At 49.2% G+C, this 24,371-nt stretch overlaps 1 protein-coding gene across 2 annotated transcripts in view; it reads right to left on the bottom strand.

Annotated features, from left to right (window-relative positions):
* Nucleotides 1-5,590: 5,590 nt before the first annotated feature.
* Nucleotides 5,591-24,371, bottom strand: part of LOC147102029 (calcium/calmodulin-dependent protein kinase kinase 1-like) — a 227,662-nt gene continuing 208,881 nt past the window's right edge. For both annotated transcript variants that reach the window (XM_085964177.1, XM_085964176.1), the window contains one exon: nucleotides 5,591-8,191. In XM_085964177.1, the coding sequence (XP_085820303.1) occupies nucleotides 8,119-8,191 (73 nt within the window). In that variant the 3' untranslated portion in view covers nucleotides 5,591-8,118. The remainder of the gene's footprint in view (nucleotides 8,192-24,371) is intronic.

Genomic DNA, 24,371 nt, shown 5'->3' with positions numbered 1-24,371 from the left:
AAGTAAAAATAGATCTTAAGCAGAGTCTGTCGTATAACATGTTTTATTGGATCTTAAATTTAAAAAAAATTGCATTTCATGCAGCTTACCGATCAGTTCAGTCCATAATTGCTCATTATGAGTAACTTATTGAAGTCGTTTTACCTTATTTCTAGAATATAAAAGCATGCAAAAAATATCCTCTTTATATTATTACATATTTACAATGTAACGTTGGCATCTCTTCTCCAGACTAAGTACAGTTGCATCATGCGTAAGATATACTTACTATGGTTTACATTCATTGTAACACCCATTAGACACAGCAAACACTGACAACAACATTTCAGACCGATGCAGTGAAGATTAGCAGTGCAGAAGCACACTGAATGAATGACATGTTGATGTTCTGAGTTCTTCAAGATAAAGAGCCGTGGGAAACCATTTTCAGCAATTCAACCCCGCTGATCAGGAGAGCAAGCATTTTATTTCGGCCCTCTTGCCAAACCAGCACGGTTACCAAGTGCTTCTTGACTGCGAGCATCAGCATTTAGTGTTTAGTGCCGCATTTCAAAAGGGACGTCGATCAATTATTTAGCTTTACTCTGTTTTCAGCCCCTGCAACAATGGCGTTTGTTTTATTGTACAGAGAGACAAGTGATGGAAATCCACACTGTGCCTGGTTATACCAGGAGAAAATCCTCACTGTGTTGCTGGATATTTACTCCGATGGCGTGTTTAGACAACAAATCGGTTAAACGTATTGCGGACCTGTATAAGGACTGAATGAGCTTGCAATGACATAGACTACTCATGGTGCGGAGATAGCCTGTGGGCATTTCTACCTCTCAGTGGGCCCACATGTACAGCAGTGGCAATGCATTTCTTCATGGTCCCAATGCCAGGTTGCCCACTGTGCCCCCCTTTACCCGCTCCTGCTCTACCATCTGACCCGAAAGATAGCACATTCAGAATTGCGGCTTGTGACTCTCACTTGTGCTCTTAACCGACACGACCAACACTTGCCGTGGAGCTGCAGTCATACAATAACCATGTGCCTACTCGCCTGGCTTGTGTGCCCCTCAGGGCGACGGCAATTATACTCAGATCCAACCCCATTCCTGCACTAACAGCCACTGTGTCTGTGTGTTAAATACAAGGGAGGCCCTCACTTCAATTAAAGGGGGGTGGGGGTAGAGTCCGGGGGAATATTTTCTACTGAAAGCACTCCTTCAATCATTGTCTACAGAGGAAAAAAAACACTGTAAATAAATTGGTTTTAAAAATTGATAAAACATCATTGATTCCATGGACGCTGGAGATGTGACATTTCAGCTGATTGCTTCATGTTAGTAACATGGCTGTCTCTCGAGAGTGAGTTTATTTCAGTGGAAGCCAACACATTGGCAGCACATTCATCATCACTGAGTGAGGAAAGCCAAGTCTGAGTTTCACATGCAGCTTGCCTTCTGGCTCGGGTATTTGACGACATACAATAACTAACCAGCCTCAACAACTGACCTGGTTTAAATCAGTCAGCAATGCATTCGCAAAGTGCTGCGGATCAATTGATGGAACCTAACGAGTGTTAAACAGACCCCTGGCTATTAATTATAACCATGGATGTTGGCTTCCCTGATCACTGATCAGTGTCAGCTGCGGCTCAGTGTGACCCACTCGCCTTCTGAGTCACATAAAGCTGGGCTGACACTCCCAGTGCAGTGCTGAGGGAGGGCTGACACTCCAGTGCAGTGCTGAGGGAGGGCTGACACTCCAGTGCAGTGCTGAGGGAGTGCTGCACTGTTGGAGGTGCCGTCTTTCGGGTGAGATGTTAAACCGAGGCTCCATCTGCTCTCTCAAGTGGACGTAAAAGATCCCGTGGCACTATTCCGAAGAAGAGCAGGGGAGTTATCCCCGGTGTCCTGGCCAATATTTATCCCTCAATCAACATCACTAAAACAGCTTATCTGGTCATTAGCACATTGCTGTTTGTGGGAGCTTGCTGTGCGCAAATTGGCTGCCGCATTTCCTACATTACAACAGTGACTCCACTTCAAAAGTACTTCATTGGCTGTAAAGCACTTTGGGGCGTCCGGTGGTCATGAAAGGTGCTATAGAAATGCAAGTCTTTCTTTCAGCACAGATCAATAAATTACTTGGATGATGGAATAGAAAGTTGCATATTCAAGTTTGCAGATGACACTGAGTTAGGAGGCACAGTAAGTCGTGTGGATGGGAGCAAGAAGTTACAAAGGGACACAGACAGACTAAGTGAGTGGGCAAAACTATGGTTGATGGAGTTATTTTTACTAGGGGGCATAATCTTAGAATAAGGGGCTGCCGTTTCAAAACTGAGATGAGGAGAAACTTCTTCACTCAGAGGGTAGTAAATCTATGGAATTTGCTACCTCAGAGAGCTGTGGAAGCTGTGACATTAAATAAATTTAAAACGGAGATAGACAGTTTCCTAGCTGATAAGGGAATTAGGGGTTACGGGGAGCGGGCAGGGAAGTGGACGTGAGTCTAGAGTCAGATCAGCCATGATCCTATTGAATGGCGGAGCAGGCCCGAGGGGCCGTATGCCCTACTCCTGCTCCTACTTCTTATGTTATTCATTCTGCGATGTGGGTGTCGCTGGCAAGGCCAGCATTTATTGCCCATCCCTAATTGCCCTTGAGAAGGTGGTGGCGAGCCTGTGGTGAAGGTATTATTGTTTTTCATAGTGGTTTGATACAACTGAAGTGACTTGCTGGGCCATTTCAGAGGGCAGTTAAGAGTCAACCACATTGCTGTGGGTCTGGAGTCACATATCGGCCAGACCAGGTAAGGATGGCAGATTTCCTTCCCTAAAGGACATTAGTGAGCCAGATGGGATTTTACGACAATCCAGTAGTTTCATGGTCACCATTACTGATACTGGCTTTTTATTCCAGATTTATCTAATTAACTGAACTTAAATTCCCCAGCTGCTGTGGTGGGATTTGAACTCCGGTCTCTGGATCATTAGTCAAGGTCCTCTGGATTACTAGTCCAGTAACATAACCACTAAGCTGGGGAAGTGGGAGGTCATCCACTTTGAATCCAAGAAAGGTAAATTGGAATATTTTCTAAATGGCGAGAAACTAGGAGCTGTGGAGGAGCCCGTGTGGAGATTTGGGTGTCCGTGTGCACAGATCACTAAAAATAATCAAAAAGGCTAATGGCATGTTGGCCTCTATCTCGAAGGGGCTGGAATACAAAAGTGAGAAAGTAATACTTCAGGTGTTCGAAGCCTTGGTCAGACCTCATCTGGGGCACTGTGTTTAATTTTGGGCACCAAACCTCAGGAAAGATATACTGTTGGGGGATTTAGAATGAGGGATATAATCTTAAAATTGGAGCTCGGCCATTCAGGGGTGAAATCAGAAAGCATTTTTTGCACAATGGTTCATGGATATCTGGAACACTCTCCCCCAAAAGACTGTGAATGCCGGGGGTCAACTGAGGCTTCCAAGACTGAGATCGATAGATTTTTGTTGGGTCAGGGTATCAAGGGATTTGGAGCAAAGGCGGGCAAATGGAGTTGAGATACAGATCAGCCATGATCTGATAGAATGGCAGAACAGGCTCGAGGGGCTGAATGGCCTTCTCCTGCTCCTAGGTACAGTCCTTCCCTTTCCTTTGTGGGGCCAGGGGTAGCAGAGGACCTGGATCATGTGTAAATGAGATGGTTAATGTGATCCTACAGGTCAGTATCTCTAAAAATACTGTGATCACCTTCAGAAAACACATCTGTGATTCCCCTGAAACATGGAGTGGAGCAGAGCAAGCCTCCCCAGTACACGTTCAGAGATGCACTTCACTGAACAATGAAATATACTGCTAGACCTTACCACTGACCAATAACAATACAATTAATTGGTCAAATTCAATATTTACAAACTCAATGTTTTAAGAATCACATTCCCTATTTCTCACCCAGACAATAGTAAGTAAAGGATAATTTCTACTTATCACAGTAAATATTTTATCAGGAAATGTTTGTTTAATAATTGGAAACTTAGATGGTCAATGCTAAGAATTGGTGCCTATGTGGCTGTTAGCTGTGGGCCCGTTAGCTGTGGGCCCGTTAGCTGTGTGACCGTTAGCTGTGTGACCATTAGCTGTGGGACTGTTGCTGTGGGCCCGTTAGTTGTGTGACCGTTAGCTGTGTAACCGTTAGCTGTGGGACCGTTAGCTGTGGCACCGTTAGCTGTGGCACCGTTAGCTGTGGCACCGTTAGCTGTGTGACCGTTAGCTGTGTGACCGTTAGCTGTGTGACCGTTCGTTGTGTGACCGTTAGCTGTGGGACCGTTAGCTGTGGCATCGTTAGATGTGGCACCGTTAGCTGTGGGACCGTTAGCTGTGGGACCGTTAGATGTGGGACCGTTAGCTGTGTGACCGTTAGATGTGGGACCGTTAGCTGTGGGACCGTTAGCTGTGGGACCGTTAGATGTGGGACCGTTAGCTGTAGGACCGTTAGCTGTGTGACCGTTAGCTGTGTGACCGTTAGCTGTGTGACCATTAGCTGCGGGACCGTTAGCTGCGGGACCGTTAGCTGCGTGACCGTTAGCTGTGGGACTGTTACTGTGGGCCCGTTAGTTGTGTGACCGTTAGCTGTGGGACCGTTAGCTGCGGGACCGATAGCTGTGAGACTGTTAGCTGTGGGACTGTTAGCTGTGTGACCGTTAGCTGTAGGACCGTTAGCTGTGGGACCGTTAGCTGTGGGACCGTTAGCTGTGTGACCGTTAGCTGTGGGACTGTTACTGTGGGCCCGTTAGCTGTGGGCCCGTTAGCTGTGGGCCCGTTAGCTGTGGGACTGTTAGCTGTGTGACCGTTAGCTGTGTGACCGTTAGCTGTCTGACCGTTAGCTGTGGGACCGTTAGCTGTGGGACCGTTAGCTGTGGGACCGTTAGCTGTGGGACCGTTAGCTGTGGGACCGTTAGCTGTGTGACCGTTAGCTGTGGGACCGTTAGCTGTGGGACCGTTAGCTGTGTGACCGTTAGCTGTGGGACCGTTAGCTGTGGGACCGTTAGCTGTGTGACCGTTAGCTGTGGGACTGTTGCTGTGGGCCTGTTAGCTGTGGGACCGTTAGCTGTGTGACCGTTAGCTGTGTGACCGTTAGCTGTGGGACCGTTAGCTGTGTGACCGTTAGCTGTGGGGCCGTTAGCTGTGGGACCGTTAGCTGTGTGACCGTTAGCTGTGTGACCGTTAGCTGTGGGACCGTTTGCTGTGGGCCTGTTAGCTGTGGGACCGTTAGCTGTGGGACCGTTAGCTGTGGGACCGTTAGCTGTGGGACCGTTAGCTGTGGGACCGTTAGCTGTGGGACCGTTAGCTGTGTGACCGTTAGCTGTGTGACCGTTAGCTGTGTGACCGTTAGCTGTGGGACCGTTTGCTGTGGGCCTGTTAGCTGTGGGACCGTTAGCTGTGGGACCGTTAGCTGTGGGACCGTTAGCTGTGTGACCGTTAGTTGTGGGACCGTTAGCTGTGGGACCGTTAGCTGTGGGACCGTTAGCTGTGGGACCGTTAGCTGTGTGACCGTTAGCTGTGGGACCGTTAGCTGTGGGACCGTTAGCTGTGTGACCGTTAGTTGTGTGACCGTTAGCTGTGGGACCGTTAGCTGTGTGACCGTTAGCTGTGGGACCGTTTGCTGTGGGCCTGTTAGCTGTGGGACCGTTAGCTGTGGGACCGTTAGCTGTGGGACCGTTAGCTGTGTGACCGTTAGCTGTGGGACCGTTAGCTGTGGGACCGTTTGCTGTGGGCCTGTTAGCTGCGGGACCGTTAGCTGCGGGACCGTTAGCTGCGGGACCGTTAGCTGTGGGACCGTTAGTTGTGTGACCGTTAGCTGTGTGACCGTTAGCTGTGTGACCGTTAGCTGTGTGACCGTTAGCTGTGTGACCGTTCGCTGTGTGACCGTTCGCTGCGGGACTGTTGCTGTGGGCCCGTTAGCTGTGTGACCGTTAGCTGTGGGACCGTTAGCTGCGGGACCGATAGCTGTGAGACTGTTAGCTGTGGGACCGTTAGCTATGGGACCATTAGCTGTGTGACCGTTAGCTGTGGGCCCGTTAGCTGTGGGCCCATTAGCTGTGTGACCGATAGCTGTGGGACCATTAGCTGTGTGACCGTTAGCTGTGTGACCGATAGCTGTGTGACCGTTAGCTGTGTGACCGTTAGCTATGGGACCGTTAGCTGTGCGACCGTTAGCTGTGTGACTGTTAGCTGTGGGACGGTAAACTGTGACGGTAAACTGTGGTAACTATATGCAGGATTTAAAGATTGGAGCAGATTCTTTTTCTCATTAATATTTCAGGCCAAATTTTATGTCCAGTAACCGAGTGGACCAGCAAACCTGATGTTATCAGTGGTCCATCTTTTGGAGCTTGTTTTAATGATTTGCCTGTACCTATATTATACACATGATAAGAAGACAGGAAGGGAGAATGAGTTGTGGGGGTTGTCATGGAAACACGAATAGAGTGAGATCCCTCATTCTGTTCAATGCAGCCTAACATTATTTTGTGCGTTACCGTCAGAAACCACGGGGTGAAAAATCTGCGGGGGAGGGAAGTCATATCCTGGTGTACACGCCGGGATCCGCTCACTCCGGGTGACCTCCGGTGCTGACCCAATTGGATTCCTGGGGTCATACGAGGTCAATCCATTTACATACCTTGTGAGGGCACCAACGCCAATAGGAGCACCCCCAGTGCCAACACGCCAGAAAGCCTGGCAATTTCTGCCGCGTCTGCGCAGGATGCCCACCTCTCCCACCGCCCCAGATAGTGTAACCAACCTTTGTAAGGGGGACAGCACTTTCTTCTTCTGCCTCTGAATTCTGTCGGGGTCCCAGGCCACAGTCTAGGCTTGAGTCCAGCTGGTCCCCACCTGAGGCGGTCGAGCCTCCGCTGACTCAGAGGCTGGTGTGATGTGGCAGTGCCCAGCATTCCAAGCCTCCGAGACCGCTGGCATTGTAAGAGGTGGGCAGAAGCTCTGTCCCTCTGAAGACCCCTGAGATGGAGATTGGGGACGGGGCGGGCGAATGAGATGAGGTGGGACCGGCCTCCTGACACAGGGAGCTGGTCCGGGCACCAGCAGCCACGTCCTGTGGCTCCTCACGGACTGGACATCTAACTTTGGCGTTGCCAGGGGGCTTGGCTGCAGAAAGGTCCCCACAGTGCTGCAGGTTCCTCCCTTTGAACCCATGAACTCTGATTGGGTCAGCAGTCCCGTGATGTGATCCTGGTGTAACTGTTGGGATGGCAACCCCACAGATTTTCCGGCCCGGGATTATTACCTTTTCAGTTCTGTAGCTTGTAATAACTGATATAAGTTGGAGAGTGGGGAAGGATGCGAATTAATCACTGAACCATCTAAATCATTTAAAAAAGTTAACTTATTTAACGGTTCACCCGTTACCACGATGCCTGCTTGACGAATCACTAATATTTAAAAAAAAAATGATTTCAGAGACACAAATCTTTGGAATATTAAGTTGCACAGCTCCGCGACACGCACACAGTCCAGCCACAGCAGTGCCCTGCCCATTGCGCATTACTCTGCGGGCAATGAATGGAAATGTCTGCATTTCTCCAACACAGAACCACAAGCTTCATGACACTCAGCTGACGCAAAGTGTCGGTAAATAAACTACGGGAATGCAATGGAAAATCTCCCTTCACCAGGCTGTGCCTCATTGCAGCGAAAGTGGTGGTTTAGTCGCATTGAACTGAAGTAGCTCAACACTGATGCACTAAACGTGGCCACTGGCGGTCAAAGCCCAGCAGCCTCCTGAAGCCCAGCAGCAGTGGACACGACGGGTGGGCGATGAGGGATGGCTTGGATGGTCAACACGTTCATGTTCTGCAGGAACACATTCCATTTGCAAACCCCATTAGGCGTCGCTTTGCCTGGCAAGACAATTTCTAAAGCAGGAATCATTTCACCGCCCCTCTCTGTGCAGATGGTCAGAATCTCCCTTCATGTTCTCAGAAGCTTTGGTGCATGGCAGCCGCGTGGGAATGAGACTTGCACGCGGAAGTGATTTTTTTAAAAACTCGAGCAAAGACAGCCCAAACACCAGTGTGCGACAGACTGAATACAGCATGCACATGCCCAGAGCGCTCAGGAAATTGGTTCATCTTCACAAACATCTGGCAGTTCCATGTCCTTTCCTCCATCCCCGATGCTTTCCTTCCTGCAATTGGGAAAATTCATATGTATTAGAACATAAGGACATAAGAAATAGGAGCAGGAGTAGGCCATTCGGCCCCTCGAGCCTGCTCCGCCATTCAGTGAGAGCACGGCTGATCTACCTCAACTCCACTTTCCTGCACTATCCCCATATCCATTGATTCCCTTAATATCCAAAAATCTATCGATCTCTGTCTTGAATATACTCAACGACTGAGCCTCCACAGTCCTCTGGGGTAGAGAATTCCAAAGATTCACCGCCCTCTGAGTGAAGAAATTTCTCCTCATCTCAGTCCTAAATGACCGACCCCTTATTCTGAGTCTGTGACCCCTGGTTCTAGATGCCCCAGCCAGGGGAAATATATTCCCTGCATTAGTGTTTGCTTTTTTAAAAATCCCGCTCGCCAATTTGAAGGAGGATTCCGTGGTACGCCTCTGAGTCAGAAGGTGCAGGGTTTGAGCCCCACTCTAGACCGCCCCAGTGAGCAAAGGCCAGAGATCCGGTCTCTGAATACTGGGTCGACATCCAGCGGGATACTCGCGTCCAGTGGGAGCGGAGAGCCGATTTCCCTCCACCCCACCACCCCATTCCATCTAGCCTGGTCCTCGGAGTGGGGAGTCAGTCGAACCCCCCCCCCCCCACCCCCAGTCTGAGTGAAATTGCCTGTAAGTGGCAAACAAGCCGGCAGGTGGGGCCAGGTCCACTAGGAGCTGAGCTCCGACTGCCCAACTCATTTCACTAAAAGGCCTTCCTGCCAGCATACGGAAGAGGCTATTGCTACATCAGGATGGTCTGCATTGAACTCAGAAAGAAAAAAAGACTTGCATTTATATAGCGCCTTTCACGACCACCGGACGTCCCAAAGCACTTTACAGCCAAGTGTAGTGTTTTGAAATGTAGTCACTGTTGTAATGTAGGAAACGTGGCAGCCAATTTGCGCACAGCAAGCTCCCACAAATAGCAATGTGATAATGACCAGATCATGTGTTTTTGGTGATTGAAGGATAAATATTGGTCAGGACACTGGGGAAAACTCCCCTGTTCTTCTTCAAAATAGTGCCATGGGATCTTGTATGTCCACCTGAGAGAGCAGACAGGGCCTCAGTTTAACATCACATGTGAAAGACGGCACCTCTGACAGTGCAGCACTCCCTCAGTACTGCCTTGAAGTGTCAGTCTAGATTTTTGTGCTTAAGTCTCTGGGGTGGGACTTGAACCCACAACCTTCTGGATTCAGAGGCGAGATGCTATCCACTGAGCCCAGCTGACACTCTAACTCAGGTCCCAGAAGGGGAAGACCAGTGTCTAACCCAAGTGTCTCTGTAATCTATTCTGCATGTTTGGCATGCCGAACTACATACACAGCGATAGGGGGACGTCATTCATGAGTGACGAGCTGCGCCAGTTCTTGCTCTCGAAGGGGATAGCCACTAGCAGAACCACTAGCTACAACCCCCGGGGTAATGGGCAAGTGGAAAGGGAGAATGCTACTGTTTGGAAGGCTGTCACGTTAGCCTTAAAGTCAAAAGGCCTTCCGACCTCCCGCTGGCAGGAAGTCCTCCCAGACGTGCTCCACTCCATAAGGTCTCTGTTATGTACTGCCATTAACGCTACCCCTCATGAAAAGATGTTCGTTTTCCCCCAGAAATCCACCTCGGGCATATCTCTACCCACGTGGCTGACGTCTCCGGGGACAGTACTATTGCGGAAACACGTGAGAGGCCATAAAACAGACCCCCTTGTGGAAAAGGTACAGCTCCTCCATGCAAACCCTCAGTACGCCTATATCGAATACTCTGACGGGCAAGAGGACACTGTTTCCATAAAAGACCTCGCTCCCTCGGGGAGCGGAGAGAACGATGGGAGACTACCCGATGAAGACCTACACTACAAAGAGACAGGACGCCCAGAGGTATCAATACCCAACTTTAACCTGGAGGACACTGCAAATAACCTGGAAGACACTGCGGAGGCCCGGACAGCGGAGGAACCAGAATCCACTCCCCTAGAGGCACCCCAACCGGCTTTGCGCCGATCACTGAGAACTGCAAAACCTCCTGACAGACTCACTTATACCAACTTTTAAGAAACATCACCCCGATGGACTAAATCTATAGAAGGGGTGAATGTAATGAAATCTGTTTGTCTTGATCCTGTATTCATTTTGCACTCATGTATATTACCCTCCCCCACTGTGTATAATTTCACTTCCTCTTTCCCGACTAACCTGGGAGGTTCCGGGTCTTGGCTCTTGGCTCTGCCCCTGACTTCTCTTACATAAAGATCCCAGGATCTGTATGACTCATTCCTGTGAACCAGTCAGCGTGTCGAGATGTTAGCTCTGATCTTAGTGATTAAAAGCCAACTTGTTTAAGTCTATAACTTCTAGTTTTGTGGTTATTGAAGGCCCATCGCGCAGTGGCCACTGCCTTTTTTAATTCCAGGTCCTCCTTCTCCAGCAGTCTCTGCCGGATATAATTCGATTTGAGGCCCGTGATGAAGGAATCGCAGACCAATTCGTCAGAGTACGCATTGGGCGTCACGGCCTTGCAGTTACAGTCCCGGACCAGGTCCTTTAGGCCCTGTAAGAAATCGTCCATTGATTCCTCTGGTCACTGCCTGCGTGTAGCCAGCAGATGTCTGGCGTACACTTCGTTTACCGGCCTCTGGTATTGGGCCTTCAGGATAGTGATGGCCTCCATGTAAGAGGTGGCACCCCGGATGAACGAATAAATCCGATGACTTACGCGAGTAGTCAGTAGACTCAGTTTATCTACCTCGCTAGCGGATGAGGCCCCCGCAAAGAGTTCGAAGCATTTGAGCCAGTGTCCAAATTGATTTGATGCTTCAGCAGAATGTGGATCCAAGTCCAGACGCTCTGGTTTTAGGAGTCGATCCATCCTAGTATTCTTTAGTGATTAAAATTGATGGGCCTTCAATAACCACAAAACTAGAAGTTATGGACTTAAACAAGTTGGCTTTTAATCACTAAGATCAGAGCTAACATCTCAACACGCCGACTGGTTCACAGGAATGAGTCATACAGATCCTGGGATCTTTATGTAAGAGAAGTCAGGGGCGGAGCCAAGAGCCAAGACCTGGAACCTCCCAGGTTAGTCGGGAAAGAGGAAGTGAAACTATACACAGTGGGGGAGGGTAATATACATGAGTGCAAAACGAATATAGGATCAAGACAAACAGATTTTGTTACACTAACCCACTGCCCGTCCCATCTGGAACTGCTTGAGTATTGGTTAGGGAAGGGAAACCAGCAGTTAAATTACTGTGAACATGGTATTGGTGCCTGCTGAGAAAAACATGCAGGATAAAGAGAATGATTTGACTTGCAGAGAAGGCTCTGTGCTGGGAGTCACACGGTGCAAAATTAATGCTTATATTTCTAAAACTAAACAATCTTGTTGGCTCCTTTAGGAAGACTAACTATATATTGCAAATCAAGGTCAGATTTTGGGCTGTGGAATTGTGTCTGGGAACTGGGACAAGATTGTGCCAAGCCTACTTCAGATAGGGCCCTTGAAAGAGGCAAGGCGAAGAGACTTTCATTGCACAGGTTTGGGCTTGATGCAGACCTTGGTCCTAGAATGGTATTTAAATCCATCACAGCACCAGGGTTTCATCTCTCTCCAGACACCTTGAACCACGGTGCGCTGGAATGAGCTTGAGAAGATCAAATAGCTCAGCAGTAGATGTCTCTTTACCTCTCCCTCCCTCCTCCAATTTGGTGGAATTTCACCCAGTTGTTAGCACCCGATATCTTGACCCCCACGACCTTGGTGCTGTGCCAGTCTGCCATGGGCTATTTGCTGGGAACATGTTTAAAATATTTAAATAAGCTGATCTCGCGCTGCGGGGCTGGGTTTGTTTGAAGCCCAGAGCTTCTGAACCCTGTTATCAGAAACCTGTGCAGCTTCCTTCTCACTTTCTGTGTCACGCTTCTCACACATTAAAGAATATTGAATAAAATATCTCAGTTGGCTTCTGTGGGAGGCAGAGCTAAGACGCAAATTGAGGCCTTGCCGGTGAGATTGGCGGGAGCTCCGCATCCCCAGCCTTGCCCCGGGTTCTGCGTCACCACACCCTCCCCGTAAATACCAGGGCTATTATGTCTGTCTGCACATGGGTACTTGCATGTGCGAGCTCAGTTTTGCTCGGTATGGCGCGATGTGAACTCGAAACAGTGGTGGCCCCAGGGATTGGGGTTGGGGTGACGACTGATTCTAATTTACATTACTGACTTGGACTCAGAAACTCGATGCAAAGTGGTCATATTTGCCAACAATACCAAACTAGGAGGGGCAGTGGAATGGGAGGAGGCAGCTCAGACATTGCAGAACGAGTCGTACAAGATGTGAAAGTGGGCAGAACAGCATCAGATGAAATTGAATACAGAGATATGTAAATGAATTACACATAGGAAGGAACAATGGGAGACATAGTGCTGTGTGAATTACACATAGGACAGAACAATGGGAGACATAGTGCTGTGTGAATTACACATAGGAAGGAACAATGGGAGACATAGTGCTGTGTGAATTACACATAGGAAGGAACAATGGGAGACATAGTGCTGTGTGAATTACACATAGGAAGGAACAATGGGAGACATAGTGCTGTGTGAATTACACATAGGACGGAACAATGGGAGACATAGTGCTGTGTGAATTACACATAGGACAGAACAATGGGAGACATAGTGCTGTGTGAATTACACATAGGACGGAACAATGGGAGACATAGTGCGGTGTGAATTACACATAGGACGGAACAATGGGAGACATAGTGCTGTGTGAATTACACATAGGACAGAACAATGGGAGACATAGTGCTGTGTGAATTACACATAGGACGGAACAATGGGAGACATAGTGCGGTGTGAATTACACATAGGAAGGAACAATGGGAGGCATAGTACAATAGCAAAATACTGCAGATGCTGGAAATCCGAAATAACAACAGAAAATGCTGGAAAAACTCAGCAGGCCAGGCACCATCCGTGGAGAGAAAACAGAGTCAATGTTTTGGGTCAAAACCCTTTGTCAAGGCTGAAGAAGCACAGGAAATGAAATAGATTAAAAGGCCAGTTTGGGGGCTGGGAGAGAACAAAAGAGAAGTGAAGAGACATTAAGAGGGATTCAAAACGAGACGAGATGGTGATAGGACTAGTGGAGCCAAAAGACGGCTCAGGTTAGGTGTGAAATGCGCTGGCAGAATGAGAGACAGCTGCCATGTGGGAGAGAAAAAAAAGAAAGAAAGGGGGGGGGAAGGGCCAAAACAACGGTGTGGATAAAAAATATAAGTAAAAATGTAATTGGGGCCGAGGTTATGACCTGAAATTGTTGAACTCAATATTGAGTCTGGAAGGCTGTAAAGTGCCTAATTGGAAGATGAGGTGCTGTTCCATGAGTTTACGCTGAGCTTCCGTGGAACAATGCAAGAGGCCAAGGACGGTGAGGTCTGAGTGGGAACGGAGCGTTGAATTAAAATAACAGGCGACCGGAAGCTCGGGGTCACCCTTACAGACTGAACGGAGGTGTTCTGCAAAGCAGTCACCCAATCTGCGTTTGGTCTCCCCAATGTAGAGGAGACCACATCATGAGCAGCGAATACAGTATACTAAATTGCAAGAAGTACAAGTAAATCGCTGTTTCACCTGGAAGGGGTGTTTGGGGCCCTGGACAGTGGGAAGGTGGGAGGTATAGGGGCAGGTGTTGCATCTCCTGCGCTTGCACGGGAAGGTGCCAGGCGAAGGGGAAGGGCTGTTTGGGGTGATAGAGGAGTGGACTAGGGTGTCTCGGAGGGAGCGGTCCCTACGGAATGCTGAAAGGGGAGGGGAGGGGAAGATGCATTTGGTGGTGGGATCACTTTGGAGGTGGCGGAAATGGCGGAGGATGATCCGTTGAATGTGGAGGCTGGTGGGGTGAAAGGTGAGGACAAGGGGAACCCTATCATGGTTCCGGGAGGGAGGGGCAGGGGTGAGGGCAGAAGCGCGGGAGATAAAACGGACACGGTCGAGGGCCGTGTCAACCATGGTAGAGGGGAATCCTCAGTTGAGGAAAAAGGAAGACATGTCGGAAGCACTGGTGTGGAAGGTGGCATCGTCGGAGCAGATGCGGCGGAGTTGGAGAAACTGGGAGAATGGAATAGAGTCCTTACAGGAGGCGGGGTGGGAGGAAGTTTAGTCCAGGTAGCTGTGGGAGTCAGTGGGCTTTTAGTGAATGTTGATCAACAACCTATCCCCAGAGATGGAGACGGAGAAGTCGAGGAAGGGAAGGGAAGAGTCCGAGATGGACCATGTGAAGGTGAGGGAAGGGTGGAAATTGGAGGCAAAGTGAATGAAATTGTCTAGTTCAGGGCGAGAGCAGGAAACAGCACCGATACAGTCATCAATGTATCAGAAAGAGGTGAGGGAGGGGACCCGAGTAGGACTGGAACAAAGAGTGTTCCACATATCCCACGAAAAGGCAGGCATAGCTAGGACCCATGCGGGTACCCATAGCAACACCTTTGATTTGGAGGAAATGAGTGGAGTCAAAGGAGAAGTTGTTCAATGTGAGAACAAGTTCAGCCAGGCGGAGGAGGGTAGTGGTGGATGGGGACTGGTCGGGTCTCTGTTCAAGGAAGAAGCGGAGTGCCCAAAGGCCATCCTGGTGGGGGATGGAGGTGTAGAGGGATTGTACGTCCATGGTGAAAAGGAGGCGGTTGGGGCCGGGAAACTGGAAACTGTTAAAGAGGAGGGCGTCCGAAGAGTCGCGGATGTAGGTGGGAAGAGACTGGACAAGGGGAGAAAAGATAGAGTTGAGGTAGGAAGAGTAAGTTCCGTGAGGCAAGAACAGGCTGAAACGATGGGTCTACCAGGGCAGTCCTGTTTATGGATCTTGGGAAGGAGGTAGAAGCGGGCTGTGCGGGGTTGGGGAATTATGAGGTCGGTGGCTGCGGGGGGAAGATCTCCAGAGGAGATGAGGTCAGTGACAGTCTTGGAAACGGTGGTTTGATGTTCGGTAGTGGGGTCATGGTCCAGGTGGAGGTAGGAGGAGGTGCCAGAGAGTTGGCGTTCAGCTTCTGCTAGGTAGAGGTCAGTTCGCCAAACAACAACAGCACCACCCTTGTCAGCAAGTTTAATGACAATGTCAGGGTTGGATCTAAGAGAATGGAGTGCTGCAAGTTCAGAGGGAGGTACGTTGGAGTGAGTGAGGGGAGCAGAGAAATGGAGACGGCCGCTGTCACATGGCAGCTGTCTCCCATTCTGCCAGCGCATTTCACACCTAATCTAGAACCGTCTTTTGTCTTTTGTCTCCACCAGTCCTATCACCATCTCATCTCGTTTTGAATACCTCTTAATGTCTCTTCACTTCTCTTTTGTTCTCTCCCAGCCCCCATACTGGCCTTTTAATCTATTTCATTTCCTGTGCTTCTTCAGTCTTGACGAAAGGTTTGACCTGAAACATTGACTCTATTTTCTCTCCACGGATGTTGCCTGGCCTGCTGAGTTTTTCCAGCATTTTCTGTTGTTATAATGGGAGACATAGTGCTGCATGAATTAGACATAGGAAGGAACAATGGGAGACATAGTGCTGCATGAATTACACATAGGAAGGAACAATGGGAGACATAGTGCTGCATGAATTACACATAGGAAGGAACAATGGGAGACATAGTGCTGCATGAATGCTGCTGAAATAGATATGAAGCTGAGAGAGACCCTGGAGCCTCCAGACTCAACGTGTCCAACCAATGAAGAGCAGCAATCAGCAAAGCTAACTGAATATTGAATTACACGGCCAGCACAGTAGGACACAAGTCAGAGAAAGTCACGGTCAAACTACAGGGCTCCGGGGAGGCAGGCCAGACCTTGAGTACTCAAGGGAAATGTTCAAACATTGGATGCAGTGCAGGGAAGATCCAAGCACTGGCCCCTAGTGTTAGGCGTCTGTGTTATGAGGAATGACATGGGAAGAGCTTTGGCTCTTCAGCCCTGAAAGGAGGTGTTAGATCCGTGTATCTTGATGTTGTGTCCTTCAATAATTAGACAACCAGACTGCAGGGAACGATTCAACAGGTGTTTACTGAATGAGGGTTACTCTGGAACTAACTTTACAGATCCCTACTCAGGGTTTATATACAGGTGTGGTCACTGCCGGTACTACAGTATACAGGAGCTGTAAAATGTAGTTCTCCCCTTAAAGGTACATACATTACAATTCCTCCCCTTTTAGATTAACAGTCCATAACACTAATTTAACAATTAAATATCAAACTAATTACAATTAACACTTTTAACATGCAACATTAGCTGAAAATAGTCTATTTATAAATTCAGTCTTTGGGGAGGCTTCCTGATCCTTTCTGGATAGCGCCTTTCCCGAGTGTCTTGCTCTTGGTTGGTTCATCCGCTTCTGATGCTACTGTTTCTGGGGTAGATGCTACCTGTACGTCGGGTTCATCACCAGGTACGTATGGGCAAGACATGGGGTTGACTCGTTCCTGTGACTCTAGGATCTGGTCAGCATGGCGTCTCACAATGTTCTCCCCAACATCCACTGTGTATATTAGTGGCCCCTGCTATGTGCATATCGTTCCTGGTTGCCATTTCTCTGTTCGGTAGTCGCGGGCCAAGACTGGTTGCCCTACATTGAAGCTGCTTGTCGGCTTCTCATTGATGTGCTGGAATTGCTTATTCTCAACATTTCTTCGTACTTTGGTCTTAGCAAATCCAGACGAGATCTCAACCTTCGGTTAAAGAACATCATGGCCGGGGCCTGGTTGGTGACTGCATGTGTCGCATTTCTGTAGGCTAACAGGAAATTGTCCACCTTATGCTGCAGTAGAATGTCATCATCGCACATGGCCCTTACTGCTTTTTTAAAGGTTTGTACGAACCTCTCAGCCAATCCATTTGTGGCTGGATGATACGGGGCGGATGTGTAATGCCTTACCCCATTCCTTTTCATAAATCTTCGAAACTCTTCGGACACAAACTGTGGTCCGTTATCAGAGCAAATCTGCTCTGGCAAGCCGTTCCTGGCAAAAATGGTCTGTAGGACTGCAATAGTTTTCTCCGTGGTGGTGGAGGACATTTTGATCACCTCAGGCCATTTCGAGTGCGCATCCACGGCTATTAAAAACATTGAGTCCATGAATGGACCAGCAAAATCAATATGCACCCGTTGCCATGGAGATGAGGGCCACTTCCATGGGTGTAGAGGGGCATGTGGTGGTGCATTTTGGACCTTCTGGCATCCTGAGCAGCTCTTTGTCAGGTCCTCGATTTGCTGATCGATCCCCGGCCACCACACATAAGCCCTAGCAAGGCTTTTCATTTTCACCCCTCCCAGATGACCTTCGTGAAGCTCATTGAGCACTCTCTCCCTTAACTTGGGTGGAATTACCACTCGGGATCCAAACATCAAGGTCCCCTGGCATACTGACAGCTGTTCTCTTCTGGATGAGAATGCTGGCAACAGTGAGTCGCCATGTGCTGGCCATCCCTTCACCGTCAAATCATATACCCAAGACAGTGTCGGGTCATTTCGGGTCTCCTTCTCTATACCAGCGTTAGTTACTGGCAAGCATTCAATTATAGTCGAGTGAAATATTTCGACAGGATCCACTGCTGGTGCTTCCTCCGCAGTAGGCAGTGTCAGGCGTGATAGCCCATCAGCGTTTCCATGCTGTTTTGTACCCTTATACTTGATTTCATATTGGTGCGCCCCTAGAAAAAGGGACCATCTTTGTAGCCGTTGCGCAGTCATCACCGGAACGCCCTTCTTTGGGTTAAAGATGGAGACAAGTGGTTGGTGGTCAGTCAGCAAGGTGAACTTCTGCCCGTGCAGATAGTGATTGAACTTTTTCACTCCCCACACTAGGTTGAGGGCCTCCCTGTCAATCTGGGCGCAGTTACGCTTGGCTGAGGTTAGTGACCGAGACGCAAAGGCTACTGGCCTCTCCGAGCCGTCCGGGAATTTGTGCAACAGCACCGCTCCAATGCCATAGGGTGATGCATCACACGCCAACCGAATTGGTAGTGCTGGGTTGAAATGAGCCAACACCTCTTTTGATGTGATCAATGCTTTGCTCTTCTGGAAAGCTCGTTTACATTCATCACTCCACTTCCATGGTACCCCCGTTTGCAGTAGGGTGTTCAGTGGGTGTAGTACGGTAGACAAATTCGGCAAGAACTTATGGTAGTAGTTCACCAGCCCGAGGAACGACCTCAGTTGTGACACATTTTCCGGTGCTGGAGCCTTGACTACTGCCTCAATCTTTTCAGGGGACTTATGTAACCCCTCTTTATCAATAACGTGGCCACAATACGAGATCTGCTTCTGGAAAAACTCGCATTTGTGTTGATTAGCTCGGAGCCCATATTCCTTCAATCTAGTGAGCACCTGCTCCAGATTGGTGAGGTGATCACTGTCATTTTCGCCCGTGACCAGGATGTCGTTCAAATAACACTAGGTCCCTGGAATCCCTTGCAGGACTTGTTCCATTGCCCTTTGCCAAATAGCCGGAGCTGATGCTACCCCGAACACCAGCCGGTTGTATTGGTAGAGACCTTTATGAGTGTTGACCGTGAGGTACTGTTTCGAGGCTTCTTCTACCTCCATTTGCAGGTACACCTGGGCCAGATCAATCTTAGTGAAGCGTTTCCCTCCCGATAGCAAGGCAAAAATATCTTCAATCCGCGGAAGCGGATATTGTACAGTGTGAAGGACTAGGTTCACTGTCACCTTAAAGTCCCCACAGATGCAAACCTTCTTTGGTTCCCCCGGCGTATTACTCAATGACCTCTTCATTACAGGAACGATGGGTGTAGCCCACTCGCTCCAGTCCACTTTGGACAGTACTCCTGAATGTTCCAAACCTTCCAGCTCTGCTTCGACGGCTGGGCGGATCGCAAAAAAAACTTTGAGCTTGCATTTTCCTCTATTTTGATCGTCGCTGTTATGCCTTTTAGTGTTCCAAGTCCCTGCTGGAACACTTCTTGTGTGTCAGTTAGCATTTTTGACAGTCATCCAGGTGTGACGTCATCATCCTTTTTGGCATCTACAGTCAGTGCTTGTATGGAATGCCAATCTAGCTGTATCTTCCGGATCCATTCACGTCCTAGTAGTGGTGGTCCTCCATCTGGCAATACATATAGGTCCATTTTTGGTGTTTTCTTGCCGTTATATATAACGTTCACCCTTATTTTTCCTTTGGGGTAGACTTTTTGCCCCATGTACGTCTTCAAGACAATCACTGTATCTCTCAAGGGTATATGTGAGAATAGCCGCTTGTAGTCCCTTCGGCTTATGACTGTTAGGGCTGATCCTGTGTCCAATTACATTTTCACTTGGACTCCTGCTATCTTGAGCGTGACCCAGATAGTTTGGTGATCCTCCGTTTTGATCACATTATGTAGTTTCAGACAACCCAGCTCCTTGCTTCCGGAGTCTGTATCACTTTTCTGTTCGTCTGAACTACTCTCCGTCACCTTATGTACCTTCTTGTACTTCTCCTGTGGAGATTTCTTGCTGCTGGTTTTCTTTCCCGACCTGCAGACTCTTGCTATGTGTCCTACTTTTCCACACTGTCTGCACACTTTGTCCTTGAACCAGCAATCCTTATGGTCATGTGTTGTTCTGCCGCAGCGATAGCACTTCACTGTTCCGTATGACATTTCATTTGTGCCATATTCTTGCGGTCTCCGTTGTATCTCTGCCGCGCCCCGTGCTGCTGCTTCGTGTGATACTGCAATGCTGAAAGCCTTGTCCAGCGTAAGATCCTTTTCTGCTAGAAGCCGTTTCTGGGTTCCTTCACTTTGAAGCCCACACACAAACTTGTCCCTTAAAGTATCTGCTAGTCCCATTCCAAACTGGCAGTGTTCCGATAGCTTGCACAGTTCCGTTAAATACTCAGCATTACTTTCATCTTTATGCTGGTTCCTTTTGTGAAACTTAAACCTTTCTGCTATCATCAGCAGTGTGGGGTTTAAGTGGTCCTGTAGGATTGACACTATGTTTTCAAAATCCTTTTCTACTGGCTTCTCTGGGGTTACTAGGTTTCGTAGTAAGCCATACGTTTTTGCACCCATTGAATTCAACAATACCAGTGCTTTCTTGTCATCTGGCACTTCATTCGCCTTGCAGTACACTTCTATGCATTCGACATATGTCGTCCAATCTTCGACTTCATTGTCGAACGCTGTGATACTGCCACTCTTCGGCATTTTTGGGTGTGGTTAGACTGGCTTAAAATGGCATCTCCCGCGCTTTCCTTTCTTCCCCGCTGACTCTGCTCGGCCCTTGAACACCGGCTGCACTCTGCGCATTTTCCTGCGCGCCTCTCTCCCCCGTTGACGCTGCTCGGCCCTTGAACACCGGCTGCGCTCTGCTCTCTCTCGCCTCTCTCCCCCGTTGACGCCGCTCGGTCCTGAACACCAGCTGCTCCCTGTGCGCTCTACCCTCCCTCTCTCCCCCGTCGACGCTGCTCGCCTTTTTCTGTGCCGTCGGTCGGCTCTAGCCGCCGCTGTCCGGGAAGGGTCTGCGCAGTACCTGTTGCCAGCCCGTTTCGCTGGACCACCGTGACTGGAAAGCCAAGCCTGGCTCTCGACAGCCTCCCCTGCGATGCTCAAATCTCCGCTGGATGACTGGGGGGTTTCCCGTGGTCGACGCCCGTGCTTCTGGACTCGGCCTTCATCCACTGTTCTCCAGGAGCGAATCCCTGGGAGGTGATGCAGAGTTGCAGGTAGGTTTGAATCTGCTCGTCGCCAATGTTAGATCCGTGTATCTTGATGTTGTGTCCTTCAATAATTAGACAACCAGACTGCAGGGAACGATTCAACAGGTGTTTACTGAATGAGGGTTACTCTCGAACTAACTCTACAGATCATTACTCAGGGTTTATATACAGGTGTGGTAACTGCCGGTACTACAGTATACAGGAGCTGTAAAAAGTAGTTCTCCCCTTAAAGGTACATACATTACAGGAGGCATCTGAGAGTTGATCTTATAGAGGGATACAAGGTTGTAAATGGCACAGAAAAGGTAAATTAAACTGTGAGATTAGAACAAGGGGACCAGAGGTTTAAACTAAAAAGGACTGATATCAGGAAGTTCTTCTTCACACACAGAGAGTGATCAACACATGTAATAGTGGCTTACGTTGTTCTTAAGGTGTGTATGAAACATTCCCAGTGTGTGGAAGGTATAAATGTGGCTAGAAATATTGATGCTTTCAATTACCCTCAAGCCAAGTCACACACCATCCCAACTTGGACACAGCATTCCTTCATCATCTCTGGGCCAAAGTCCTGGAACTCCCTCCCTAACAGCACTGTGGGAGCACCTTCATCACACAGATTGCAGCGGTCCAAGAAGGCGGCTCACCACCACCTTCTCAAGGGCAATTAGGGATGGGCAATAAATGCTGGCCTTGCCAGCGACGTCCGCATCCCAAGAAATAATATAAAGAAAAACAAAATGGGGTGGCTGGAATGTGTAGTAGACATTGGATAACGGGCAGCACCCCCCTCACATCTGCATGTTGCAGTGCCACCTCATGTCCCTGGAGGATGTCACTCGAGCAAGTTACATACCAGCCAATATGGAGAGGCCAGAATGTGAGAACGGGGCAAGTCGCATCAGTGATGGGGGAGTCAGTGTCCATCTAACTCGAGGTTTTAGCAGGTCCAGCAGCTGTATAGCATAGTGTACACTTCACAAATAAATGGTAGTGTCCCAGCAGTTTAACGATTCTCTTTTTTACCCTATTCTCTCTTACGATGTCTTTTTATGATTTCCTCCTGTCATCGTGGATTGCTGTAGTTTTTTAAATTGTTCTAGATTTCCCAAACACTTCCTTAAATATGAGAGAACCTTGCCGTGATTTCCTTTTGCCATCTTTGAGGTTCTCTGCTTTGTGTAGATCACTGTATTTATACACTACATACTCGTACACTATTTAGCAAGAAAGATACATTTGCATTTATATAGCGCCTTTCACATCCTCAAGAGGTCCTAAAGCGCTTTACAGCCAATGAATTACTTTTGAAGTGTAGTCACTGCTGTAATGTAGGGAAACTGGCCGCCAATTTGTGCACTGCAAAATTCCACAAAAGGAAACCTGATAATGACCAGATAATCTGTTTCAGTGATGTTGGTTGAGGGATAAAAATTGGCCAGGACACCGGGGAGAACTCCCCTGCTCTTCTTCGAAATAGTGCCGCGGGATCTTTTACATCCACCCGAGAGGGCAGGAAGGGCCTCGTTTTAAACATGGCACCTCTGACAGTGCAGCACTCCCTCCGTACCCACACGGATACGTTAAAGGCATTTTATTTATGTTTGGTGCTTGACCCTCCAATCCATTTTCTCAAATGTTTCTCTCCACTTTGAGGCCTATAGCTTCAAAAATTCCTTTCCTGAAATCCAATGTCTTTATTTAGTAACCTGGTACTCACAGTGTCGCATCTAATTGGATTATTATGATCACTGTTTGTTTATCTCTCAATTTTTCAATTAAATAACATTTTTTTCCCGGCCTCTCTTCCAACAGATGGTGTCAAGGGGTAGTCCTGTGTTAGCTCCATTTATTCACCCCCTATTTAATTATGGTAATCAGGATGCCCCATAATTATCATCCTCTCCTTCCCCAATGCCCATTTTGTTATTTCAGATAATTCCATGCTAATTTTCTCCTCTAGAACACTGTGATTGAGCTGTACAGTACCACACTGATCTGCTAGAGTGTGTCATATAATAGTACGGAGCGCTATTTCAAAACTGGCTGGTTAAGGGCAAGCAGCGAACAACAAACAGAAAAACAAAATCTAAACTTCCACCCTCCATAAACTTGAGCTCATCCAAAACTCAGCTGCCCCGTGTCCTGACTCACACCCAGTCCCGTTCACCCATCACCCCCTGTGCTCACTGCCCCGTGTCCTAACTCACACCCAGTCCCGTTCACCCATCACCCCCTGTGCTCACTGCCCCGTGTCCTAACTCGCACCGAGTCCCATTCACCCATCACCCCCTGTGCTCACTGCCCCGTGTCCTAACTCGCACCCAGTCCCGTTCACCCATCACCCCCTGTGCTCACTGCCCCGTGTCCTAACTCACACCAAGTCCCGTTCACCCATCACCCCTGTGCTCACTGCCCCGTGCCCTAACTCGCACCCAGTCCCGTTCACCCATCACCCCCTGTGCTCACTGCCCCGTGTCCTAACTCGCACCAAGTCCCGTTCACCCATCACCCCCTGTGCTCACTGCCCCGTGTCCTAACTCACACCCAGTCCCGTTCACGCATCACCCCCTGTGCTCACTGCCCCATGTCCTAACTCACACCAAGTCCCATTCACCCATCACCCCTGTGCTCACTGCCCCGTGTCCTAACTCGCACCAAGTCCCGTTCACCCATCACCCCCTGTGCTCACTGCCCCGTGTCCTAACTCACACCAAGTCCCGTTCACCCATCACCCCTGTGCTCACTGCCCCGTGTCCTAACTCCCACCAAGTCCCGTTCACCCATCACCCCCTGTGCTCACTGCCCCGTGTCCTAACTCACACCCAGTCCCGTTCACCCATCACCCCCTGTGCTCACTGCCCCGTGTCCTAACTCACACCCAGTCCCGTTCACCCATCACCCCCTGTGCTCACTGCCCCGTGTCCTAACTCGCACCAAGTCCCGTTCAACCATCACCCCCTGTGCTCACTGCCCGTGTCCTAACTCGCACCAAGTCCCGTTCACCCATCACCCCCTGTGCTCACTGCCCCGTGTCCTAACTCGCACCAAGTCTCGTTCACCCATCACCCCTGTGCTCACTGCCCCGTGTCCTAACTCGCACCAAGTCCCGTTCACCCGTCACCCCTGTGCTCACTGCCCCGTGTCCTAACTCGCACCAAGTCCCTTTCACCCATCACCCCCTGTGCTCACTGCCCCGTGTCCTAACTCGCACCAAGTCCCGTTCACCCATCACCCCCTGTGCTCACTGCCCCGTGTCCTAACTCACACCAAGTCCCGTTCACCCATCACCCCCTGTGCTCACTGCCCCGTGTCCTAACTCGCACCCAGTCCTGTTCACCCATCACCCCCTGTGCTCACTGCCCCGTGTCCTAACTCACACCCAGTCCCGTTCACCCATCACCCCCTGTGCTCACTGCCCCGTGTCCTAACTCACACCCAG

Source organism: Somniosus microcephalus, chromosome 22, assembly GCF_052327205.1.
Source record: "Somniosus microcephalus isolate GS21.2 chromosome 22, FLI_Smic_1.0, whole genome shotgun sequence".
Lineage (NCBI taxonomy): Eukaryota > Metazoa > Chordata > Chondrichthyes > Squaliformes > Somniosidae > Somniosus > Somniosus microcephalus.
The sequence above is the reverse complement of the archived record's forward strand: the minus strand, read 5'-3'. Positions and strand labels throughout refer to the sequence as shown.